Consider the following 12221-nt stretch of genomic DNA (forward strand, 5'->3'; position numbering starts at 1 on the left):
ATCTCTTTCTTGTAATTCTTTGAGGAAAGTACCAATAATTTCCAGCACTCTTTGTGACATGTCTTCTATATGTCCTCCGGATCCATTTTCCACCCTACTCCTGGAGGTTGATCTGTAAGGATGGCATCAAGCTCCCTTGCCCTCTTGTGCCTAGTTGATTTTGGCTAATGGGGAGCCATTGAAGGAGAGAGGAGGCAAGAGGAACAAGGTGAGAGTATTTATTTTCTGGCTCCTTCTCAGCAAAGTTGCCTTAGGCTTGCTGTCTCCTTTAAATAAAGATCACATCTTATCCATAATTCTCTCCCTCTGGTTTAACTGCTCCCTCAAGCTTAATTCCTTGAATGCAGGGGCGGTAACAGCCCTGTAATTAATTGGTAGCCCCATGCACTACACTATTTCCTATGGTTTCCTGTCCATAACTTTCTAAATTGTCCTTTTGCCAAACTTCTTTTGAATTACCCTAACTTGAATTGCCATCTGTTTCTTGCTGACCCTGATACTCACATAAATACCCTGATTATTTCCACTTACTTTTTTTTTTTTTTTTCCTTCCAGGGATCAACTTTTGTTTTAACTAGAATCCTTTTAGTTGAAAATCAAGAAACATAATTTGACCTATCTTAGGCCAAAAGTAGCATTTATTACCTTGAAAATGAAACTACGCAAAGAACACAGTTGAGCCTCAGAGAGTTTAGAACTAGGACTCTCTAGCTAGTCTTTAGAATAAAAGTAGTTCTCTTTCTTCAGTTTCAACTAGGAAAACCCTAGGTAAGGACCAGGCCCAGTCTGGATCACATGCTTAAGCCTGTGCCCAGACAGAAGCAGTGCCTACTAGCGGATTGGCAGCCCTGGGAGAACCGCATGGTGGGAATGAGAGCAGCAGTCCCCAAAATTAAATGGCTGTTAGTCCCATATATTTTCAATCACTCCCTGATTGTAATGACTCCACAGCAGAAAAAACACATGGGAATTTATATCTACTGCTAACTTCTTAAGTTCTAGATTTGGGGCTCTTATATTGTCAAAGTTTTCTACGAACTCTGAGAATATCTCTATGCGTGCAAAGTCCACAAAGATATGGTCACCTCTTTGGGAAACAGGGGTAGAGGTAGAGAGAGGAGGTGTGAAAAAGCAATTGTGCACAACGGAGGTCAAGTTTACCAGGAAATTGTAGTCGGATTTCCAGATAGTGCTGAGATAGGGTAATCATGAATTCGTAGAGAATCTAACTGCCTCGTTGTATGACTTTTCTTCTAGCAGCATTTGGCTGCTGGGGTGCAAATACTGGAAAAACTAAGTTGTTTCATTCAAAACAGACGTGGGGGTTTTTCTAAATTTTTCTATGTATGGTAAAAAGCAGATAAGGGACAGCGTTGAGGGTACTGGTATGAGTGCTACTACTAGTAATATGATGTTTGTAGAATCTCAGCTGGAAACAAAGAGACATGAAGAGAGGCTTATGGATTGGGAGAAAGACAGGTGAGAGAACTGGGGATCTCATTTAATGTAAAAACTGTGGTCGGGGTGACAGTTGAACAAACCAGTATGTATTTATCTGCAGACACAAATAGTAAATATATACATTCCTTTATTAGGGTATGAACAAAATGATGAAGCTATGATAGTTTATTTCAACATACTGAACCAAAAAAATAAGAAAACTAATTTATTTGGAAAAGAAACAAATTCTGTACATGCAGGGTTGGCTTGATTGACGATAATGTATTTCAGCAAAAAAAAAAAAAAAAAAAAAAATTTAGATAAACTACACATAATAAAACTTTCTATGTACACAGCAAATAGTAAATACTTTGGTAAATGACCAGACATTTGAAAAAATGAAAACACAGTTGTAAAACAAAGTACATAAGAATATTGTGACCTTATTTAACTGTACAAAAAGCAATCATTCTCTCCAGTCTTCCATTTTCACTTACATTTTCTTTAACAGGATTAAGCCCCAAATTGAAGGGATTAAATCCTTTCTTCCTAATCCCTCGAGAATATCAGATTCTCTTTCAAATCTTTAACTGTTTACAAAGGAGCAGAGCACTTAAAGGGAAATGGTGGGAAACAAAGAGATTTCAATTCTGTGCCACTCATCCAGATTCTAATGGGGAATATTTCCCAAGTCCACTATCAATTCACTCAACTTGGTTTAAAAACATAATACCTGATTGTAGGACTAATTTGGTTTTTATTTAGCCCATCTGCAGCTTTAGCATTAAAAATCAGGTCCTGACATTAGCCCTTAGCTCAATATCTACAAATGAAATTTGGGAATTATATGACAGTGATATTAGCATATTTAAATATAAAATGCAAAATGATTAATTTTTAAATATGCAAACTGCTACATTTTCTCAATAATCAATTCATGCACAAATAAAAAATGGCAATAGAAAAAGCAGAAAAATATGGATGTTTCTAAATGAGACAATTATAAAAATTTCATATATTAATATCAAGACAAGACTGGGGTCAGCTTACATTGTAAGAAAAACTATTACTGTATATGACTGGACAGCAAAACCCAGTCCTGTCTAAAAGCAATGGATCAAACTGTCTTCTCAAGTCCTTCCTGGCCATATTTCTATGTGTTACAATGAAACATTTTTAATAAATGCAATCTATCATAGAACTACAAGTTTTTATATTCCTAAATAATGAACTTAACTTTATTATAGCAATGATTTAAATACATGTGCTGTAAAAAAGAGAAAACAGTTGTAAACACACTCTTAATTTTTTTCTTTACCTGCAAGATATTTTTAAAAGATTACACAACTTCTTGATTCTTTAAGAACTAAGAACCAAAGTATTGAACATAATAAATAAATGTGCAACCTGGAGGCCTGGAAAAAGAGACAGAATACCAAATAACAAACCAGTGCATTAAAAATCCAGTATGTCAGTATTAAGACTTCTTCATCCAAATCCAGTTAGGTTTATTGCTATTATAAATAAGCTTCACATTAAGGCATCAGTCATTACCTACGAAAAAGATTTAGATTCAAAACAAGGAATATACACTGTACAACTTTTTTTCTCTCATTCTGATGTCATTACCGATATTATCAGTTTTAAATGTTAAGTCTTTGTATGGCAATATATAAATATCTTTAAACATATTACCTGAATATAGTTCAAATGTTTCTCTATATTTTGATACCTTAATTAATGTATATATTTAAAGTATATTCAATTAATGAGGAAACAGACAAAAGCAAATCAACGTAGATGGCAAAGGACTAAATATGAGACATTACAACCTCTAAAAAAAAATACTGTACAGTGACGATGAGCAGATCTTGGCCAAGTCATTTAACTTCCCTGAGCCTCATTCTTTCCATCTGTAATATTTCAATTACAGTTGCTCTGTCAAGCTGTTTTGAGATCAAATGAGATGATGTAAAAACACCTAGCAAACTGTGAAGCACTGCAAAAATTAATGGTATTATCGTAGGCCAAAAGATCTCAAGTTTCTGACAGTCTCTCTAACAAATAAAGTTATGGCCTGCTCCTTTTGCATTCACTTGAGAACTCCCAGTTTTGATTAGATTGTTATGGAAAGAATGGAGCCAAAATTTATGCAAAGATAAAATCTCTAAGTTTTAGCATTCAGAACTGTATAAAGTACAGTTTGTTGGGAGTGGGAAACAACTGCTTGAAGGGGTATACAGAACACCAAATAATAATGTATTAAAAATTCAGTATTTCAGTATTAAGACTTCTTCATCCAAAGACAGGTTTAACTTTAACTAGGCTCAGGCTACCTCTTGATACTTACTAAAAATAAATAGGGGCAGAATTCTCAAAAACCTTGGTTCCCGGCCTTTCATCAGTCTCTTCTAGAGAAACCTCCTTTTCCCTCATCATTGGCTAGCATGTAGCATAGTCACATTAAAAGAACTATCTCTTAACAACAGCTCAAGAGTTATAAAACCATAAAGAAACACAGCCAAAGTCAATTGCTGGTACATTATTCAGCCTGGCATAAATTTGAAATGATTCAATAATCCCTACCATGTTCTCCCTTTCAGTCCATAAGCCCTTCATCTACGTATAAATGGTTCTGGGCCAGCTTTTTCCAATCTTTGTTCTGAGGAACACTAGCTGGGTGAGATGTTAACAGGTAAAAAACATCTGTGTTAAGTATGTTGGGAATATGCAGGGCGAGATAAATTTATGTACCACACTGAACTGCTCAGTCTTTGATGTACTGACTGTACTTGCTAAAGAATGAAGTGTTCAGCATTTCCCAAACTCATCTGACCATAGAATCCCATTTTTCCCCTACAAAATATCTGGAGGGGCTAATAGTTCTTAGAATATTATTTGAAAATGCTATTCTGGCCTGATTCTAAACATTCCAGGGCTAAATCTGGCAATAGTAATGTTTTTAATTTCTGAAGAAGAATCATTTTTCTTACAAGGTCAACTACCATGATAACCTCCTGGTTTCCACTCCGTAAGTAGGCTTCCCAAAGCAACTAAAAACTAAATTTTCTTTACTACATACTAAGGAATTCAAAGAACTTATTCTTGCATTAATGAGAATTAAGTTATTTTTAAGGAGATACTTATATTCTTCCCCTAAGCATTAAAAATACAAAGATCTAATTCTAGATCCTAGGACCTAGAATCACAATTACTTTAAGGAAAAGAAAGTATTTTATTACAACATCACTGCAATTAATATTATCAACGACATAATAATTAGTAATGGTGCTAACAGTAGTAGTGTTGGTTAAGCATTTATTTTTGCATCCTAATCCTCATATCCACTCTATGAATTTAGGACCTACTATTACTCCCATTTTAAAGATAAGTACACTGAGGTTTACCAAGATTAACTGACTTGCCAAGGGTCACACATTGGAGTAAGGGCAGAACCCTAAACTCACGTCTGACCCCTCACCCCATGCTCTTAACCACATAATGCCATCTTTTATTTCAGTGACAAGACAAAAGTGTTTAGGCCACACTCTTGCTGTTAAACAGGAAAATTACATAAATGCAAACTGTGTGGAATAAGTTTTGGATTTCCTTTTGAGCAAACCCCCAGTCCTTTAAAGGATATACTTTAAAATTTTTTTTAAAGCAGAGGAAAATAGACTACTATTTACCAATGACAAGTTTATAGAGTTTTAAAACAAGAGGTTTTTTAAAAATCTGCATCCAAGGTGAAGACGTTTTCTGTGGTTTCTGCCATAACTGCAAAACGCTGATACTCCGAAACTCGTTTCTCAAAGAAATTTGTTTTTCCTTCTAAAGAAATGTTTTCCATAAAATCAAAAGGATTTTCTGCCTGAAAAATCTAAAAAGGAAAGAAATATCATTAGACATTCTGAACAGATCAAATTACATCCCACAATAAGAGCAAAGATGACCAAAACAGAGGTCAGGTTTCTGGAAACTTGTCTAGTCAGTTACAAGATCCCATCATTCCCCTAAGACCCTGGAGGCACTCAAGGCTGACAAATCGTAAGATGACCCAAGATCGACCACTAACCTCCTCAAGAAACTCTACTAGCATCTCTGGCATTCTCATAAATAGAAAAAAACACAACTATTTCAGGAATTGAAATATTTAATACTGCCCAATTGAAAATGTTCTCACAGCTTGAGATATCCAATACACCATGAGCATTTTTCATAGGTATTACTATTAGTCACACATACATGATACTATAAAACGTTAAATTAGCAACAATCTACTGTGGTTCTAAATATGTTTCTTAGTTAATAAGAGAACAGATAATCAACAAATTGTCATTAAGGGACCATGATCAGGGAAGACACAATAAATGTTATCCATAGTCACTAGATGTCTCCAAATAAAAAGGGGGACTATGCTAACAAGAAGCTTTTTTACTGCTTCAGAATTCAAGAAGCAAGCCCAGGCATGGTGGCTCAAGCCTGTAATCCCAGCACTTTGGGAGGCCGAGGTGGGTGGCATCACCTGAAGTCAGGAATTCGAGAACAGCCTGACTGACATGATGAAACCCGTCTCTACTAAAAATACAAAAATTAGCTAGGCATCGTGGCAGGTGCCTGTAATCTAAGCTACTCAGGAGGCTGAGGCAGGAGAACTGCTTGAACCTGAGAGGCAGAGGTTGCAGTGAGCCGAGATCACGCCATTGCACTGCAATCTGGCTGACAGAGCAAGACTCCATCTCAAAAAAAAGAAAAAGAATTCAAGAAGCAGACTTGGAGATACAGCTTGATGGAAAGTGTGGGATATTTCAGTGATTCACAAGGGTAACAGAAGAGGATTTCTCAATTTAGGAGTATCCCAGCAAAAAATAAGAACACCACAGATAAACATATATTCAAGTAATCCAATTTTAAATATGGGCAGAGTGTCTAAATAGACAAACTAATACTTCTTTAAAGAGGATATACAAAATGAAAAGATGTTCAACATCACTATCCATTAGAGACAAGCAAATCAAGATCACAATGAGATATCACTTCATACCTACTCGGATGGCTATACTTTTTTAAAAAACAGGTAATAAGTGTTGGTGAGGATGTGGAGGAATTGGAACCCTCATACAGGGTGGGAATATAAAATTGTGCAGCTGCTTTAGAAAACAATCTGGAGTTCTTCTAATGATTAAACATGGAGTTACCATATGACCCAGCAATTTCACTCCTAGGTGTATACTTAAGAGGTATGAAAATACATCCACACAAAAATCTGTACATGAACGTTCATAGTAGCATTATTCACAATAGCTCAAAAGAGGAAACAACTTAAATGCCCATCGAATGGATAAATAAAATTTGGTATATCCATACAGTGGAATATTATTTGGTCATATAAGGGAATAAAGCACTGATACATGCTATAACATGAAGGTACCATGAAAACGTTATACTAAGGAAAGAAGAGAAACACAAAAGACCACATATTATTATGATTCCATTTGTATGAAATAGAATATACAGAAGAGGCAAATCTACAGACACAAAAATTAGATTAGTGGTTGCCTAAGACAAGGTGGGTAAGGGGAGGAAAGGGGAGTGACTGACTGCTAATAGAGATAGAGTTTCTTTTTGGGGTGATAAAAATGTTCTAAAATAGGTTGTTATGATGGTTGCACAACTCTGTGACTATGCTAAAAACTATTAATTGTACATTTTAAATGGGTGAATTGCAAGCTATGTGATTTATATCTTTAAATAAAGCTTTAAATATCTATATATCTTTTTTCCAAAAACTCGTATGCTGTGTGTGGCTGAGTGAAATTCTATGAAATTCCCCCATCAGAAATTGTATGTAAAAAGTGAGGGAAGATTGGAGCTGTGATACACAGCAAGATACAGTGAAAGGGCACTGAACCAACAGTCACAGACTCATTGGATTTTAGAACTGAAGACTTTTCAAAAAATTAGATCTAAGTCATTCACAGCACGGACAAAGTAACCAAGACCAAACTAAATTAAATGGCTTGTTTTTGGTGGTTTTTTTGTATGTTTTTTTTTTTTTTGAGACAGAGTTTCGGTCTTTTTGCCCAGGTTGGGGTGCAATGGCACAATCTTGGCTTACTGCAACCTGCCTCCTGGGTTCAAGCAATTCTCTCACCTCAGCCTCCTGAGTAGCTAGGATTCTAGTCACCCACCTCCATGCCCAGCTAATTGTTGTATTTTTAGTAGAGACAGGGTTTCAACATGTTGGCCAGGCCAGTCTTCAACTCCTGACCCCAGGCGATCCACTCGCCTCGGCCTCCCAAAGTGTTGGGATTACAGGCGTGAGCCCCTGTGCCCAGCCTTATTATTTTTATTTGTAGAGATAGGGTCTTGCTATATTGCTGAAACTAGTGTGGAACTCCTGTGTCAAGCAATCCTCCTGCCTTGGCCTCCAAAGTGCTAGGATTACAGGAGTCAGCCACAACGCCCAGCTCCTACAAGTTTTGATATATAGTAATCATATTGTCATTTACTTTATATTTTCAATTAATTTTTATTTTCATTTTAAATCACATTTTAAAGGAGATATACATATATGCAGAGAGAGAGAGACAGAGAGAGAGAGAGGGAGAAAGGGTCTCACTCTGTTGCTCAGGCTAGAGTGCCGTGGCACAATCTCAGCTCACAGCAACCTCTGCCTTCCGGGTTCAAGTGATCCTCCTAGCTCAGCCTCCCGAGTAACTAGGACTACAGGCATGCCAACATGCCTGGCTAATTTTTTGTAGAAATAGGATTTCACCATGTTGCCTACGCTGGTCTCAAACTCCTAGTCTCAAGTGATTCTTCCACCTCAGCCTCCCAAAGTTCTGGGATTACAGGTGTGAGCCACTGCACCTGACCTAAAGGATATATTTTTTAATCTCTAAGTAGATGAAGCTTTTGGCAATTATTAAATCAATTTCTACTTTTATTGCATTAAAAATCTAAGGCCTGTATAATTTCTGCATTTTATAATTTATTCAGATATTTTGAAGCCTGTGGAAAAACAAAGTTTTACATTGTGTTTAGATCTTTTTCTGCAGGAGGTGGCATGTTTTACATACCTACAGTTAGCAAGTTCCCAAAAGGAAAATCAGACCCAAGGGTCAGCAGTTTTCTAATAAGCAGCAGAACATGAACATGTGGATGTGAGGATATGGTAACGGGTTAAAGAATAGCGAATTCACTATAAGGCTTAAATAAGCAAATTCATTTTCTAATAACAAAAATATTGGTAAAAGTTATGAGCAAATACAATTTCTTTTAATACACATAGTTTATAAGTTTTTTTGTTTTGTTTTGTTTTTGAGACGGAGTCTCACTCTGTCGCCCAGCCTGGAGTGCAGTGGCACGATCTCAGTTCACTGCAAGCTCCGCCTCCCAGGTTCACGCCATTCTCCTGCCTCAGCCTCCAGAGTAGCTGGGACTATAGGTGCCCGCCACCACGCCTGGCTAATTTTTTGTATTTTTAGTAGAGACGGGGTTTCACCATGTTAGCCAGGATGGTCTTGATCTCCTGACCTTGTGATCCACCCGCCTCAGCCTCCCAAAGTGCTGGGATTACAGGCGTGAGGTTTATAAGTTTAAGAGATTATATTAATATAGTTATAATCTTGATTTCTCATTAATTAGTAAACACAGACAAGATCTTGCAACTAAAACGTTAAAATGTAGTTCATCTTACCAAAAAAACCTACGCCACACTTGACTCTTTAAGTACCTGGGTGGTTATCAGAATATAATTCTGCTATATCTGCTAATACAACATTAGCAAAATAGGTAATGATTACCACAGCATCATAGATTTCATAAGGATTCTCATTAAAGACAATTTAAACTTACATTTTTCACGACAAGAAATCAAAATCTGTAATTTCTAATTACCATGGTATAGTACATAGTGAATTTCTGTGTTTCACTTAAGTACAAAGTGACCATCTAGTGTGAGTTTATGTGTCTAATATTATTTTAAGTGCTTTAAGTGTATTAACTCATCAACAATCCTTTGTAGTAAATATTATTACTATCTCTATTTTATAGATGAGAAATTGAGATAGTTAAGCAACTTGCCAAAGGTCACACAGCTAGAAAGTGGTGGAACAAGGATTCAAACCCAGATAGTGTGGCCGCAGGCTCCATGTCTTAAGTAATAGGAAAATAACACGTGATGAAATTCAGGTACATTATCTCTGATAAATGACAAAAATAACTTGGATAACTCTGTTCAAAGAGTTACATTATGACAGTTAATGTCTTCCTAATAACTATTCCATATTTAAAAATATTAACTCCCAAACTACAACATAGACACATGGAGATTTATAATATGCATACCTGAATATACATATGCATATTAAACCTAACCCCTTGAAAATAATCCTATTAAATATATAGCTGAAATTATTGCAAAATAATTTATTGAGCTTATTAGTTCTAATATTTTACCAGCCTCCTACTTCAGTTATTAATTTTAAATTTCAAAGGATTTTGTAAAACCTTGTTCATATGAAACAAGTCTCTGTCATGGACATTTAAAAAATAGAACAGTATGTTACAAATGCTTTCAGTAAAATATATTTTAGGGTCCTTGCTTTCCTATAATATTTTAACTAGTAGTATCACATTTTTAAACACATTACCTTTGAGAATCCAAGTTCCACAAGTAATCTGTCAGCTACAAACTCAATGTACTGTTTCATCAAAATGCAATTCATTCCAATGAGGCCAACTGGCAAGGCTTCTGTTAAAAACTCCTGGGATGAAAACAAAAGCAGAATAAAGTATAAACAAAACTATAAATATGTATGTTCCAAATAGAAATAAAACTTTTGTTTTATTTCTAAGACTGATTTTGTCCAAGGAAATATATTAGGATAAATTCTTTCAATGTAGCAAATGATGTCCGTATGTTTAAAAATGGTTGGGGTATTACTATTCACATTTTTTCACGTTTTCAAAGAGCCAAAATAAATGGAAATGAACTACCAAATTACTGGATTTCTTAAAGTAGCAGATATAAGACTTGGATTTGTATGCTTTCTCAATAGAAAAAAAAAGATACTTTGTTCTAAAATATCTGGAAAAAGATTCAAAGATGATCATCATAAAGAACATGACCATGGAAGGGAGCTGGGAAAGAGAGAAAAACTCAATTAACAAAGAAAATGAGAAAAAAGAAAGAAACAGATTTGGGGGTTGGGAGATAAAATGAGCTCTAACCATACTGAAAGACTATGTAGTGGTAAAGTGTTAAGAGGAAAAATAAAAATATATTAACCACTTGGATTTAGTTCTCAAAATGACTAAAGATACCAAAGTGCCTGTTATGCATTTTTCCTCTTCCAGTATACAAACTATGCCTGTTAAACTATGCGGTGTTACCAAAAAAAAAATAATAATTTTAGAATGATAAAAACACATCGTAAGCAGAACATCTAGCTCCTTCTAGTAAGAAATCTTCACATACTCTAACTTAATTGTTACTTTTCATTAATTTACTTATTCTTTCTATAAAAATTTGTGTATGCTTCAAGCTAGGTACCTCGCTACATTATTAAAAATACAAAACAAATAAAAAATCATCACTGTTCTCTAGTCACTAAAAATATAAAAATACAAAGCTACTATAATTAGCTGATTATAGCATAAAATTTGACAGAGATCAGTAAGACAGAAAAACAGCCCTGAAACAGGTTTTAGTATACATAAAACCTTAATATATAATAAAGACTGACTGAATAAAGCAAATTGTAAACTGACATAATAATTGTAATATATCATGTACTGGCAATGTCAGATCGACCATAATAAAATTGCTGGTATTTTTATTGACCTACAAAATGACCTACAAAATTTTTATTGACCTACGAAATTTCATATGAGTCAATATAATGGTGGAACAAACATCAGAGAAAGAGAGATGTGCTAATTACACAAACTTCCTGGTTTACCTGCTCAATTTGGACAGCATCAACAATGATCTCCCTGACCCTTTCTTCTGAAGGCTTATTTACTAAGTATTGGAACATCAGGCAAGCAAAGTCACAGTGAAGTCCCTAAAAGAGAAGAAAAACGTCACTGTCAAATAACTGTTCATCAGCTATTTGCACACAGTGATGGGTCAAGCATAATATAAAGTGGTTCTAGGAATATAACGCAGAACTTCTGGAAAATGGAAGAGGGGTTAATAGGACTAGGAACTTCCTTCCTTCAAATCTCATTAAATGCCAATACAATAACCTATAACAAAAACGTTCAATGCCAGCAAATCTTAGTTCATCAACATTATAGAAAAACTAATTTATGAACAAACAATCTGCAAATAAAAGCATTTTGGAAAGGAAAATAAAGCAAGAAAGCCTGAAATGAAAATTCACTAATTTTTAAATTTCAAAAATAATTAAGGAATGATTGAAAAATAATGAGTAGTATTTAAATAACAGATTTCAAAAATACAACATTTGTAATTAAATAAGAAAGGCTAGCCGGGCGCGGTGGCTCAAGCCTGTAATCCCAGCACTTTGGGAGGCCGAGGCGGGCGGATCACGAGGTCAGAAGATCAAGACCATCCTGGCTAATCCGGTGAAACTCCGTCTCTACTAAAAAATACAAAAAACTAGCTGGGCGACGTGGCGGGCGCCTGTAGTCCCAGCTACTCGGGAGGCTGAGGCAGGAGAATGGCGTAAACCCAGGGGGCGGAGCTTGCAGTGAGCCGAGATCGCGCCACTGCACTCCAGCCTGGGCGACAGAGCGAGACTCTGTCT

At 35.6% G+C, this 12221-nt stretch overlaps 1 protein-coding gene across 1 annotated transcript in view; it reads right to left on the bottom strand.

The window, feature by feature from the left end:
- Positions 1–1570: 1570 nt before the first annotated feature.
- Positions 1571–12221, bottom strand: part of RRM2B (ribonucleotide reductase regulatory TP53 inducible subunit M2B) — a 37334-nt gene continuing 26683 nt past the window's right edge. Inside the window, 3 exon segments of the mRNA XM_025394986.1 lie at positions 1571–5320; positions 10098–10211; positions 11409–11513. Coding sequence (XP_025250771.1) covers positions 5168–5320; positions 10098–10211; positions 11409–11513 — 372 coding nt within the window. The 3' untranslated portion in view covers positions 1571–5167.

The sequence above is a fragment of the Theropithecus gelada genome, chromosome 8 (genome assembly GCF_003255815.1).
Source record: "Theropithecus gelada isolate Dixy chromosome 8, Tgel_1.0, whole genome shotgun sequence".
In the NCBI taxonomy this organism is placed as follows: domain Eukaryota; kingdom Metazoa; phylum Chordata; class Mammalia; order Primates; family Cercopithecidae; genus Theropithecus; species Theropithecus gelada.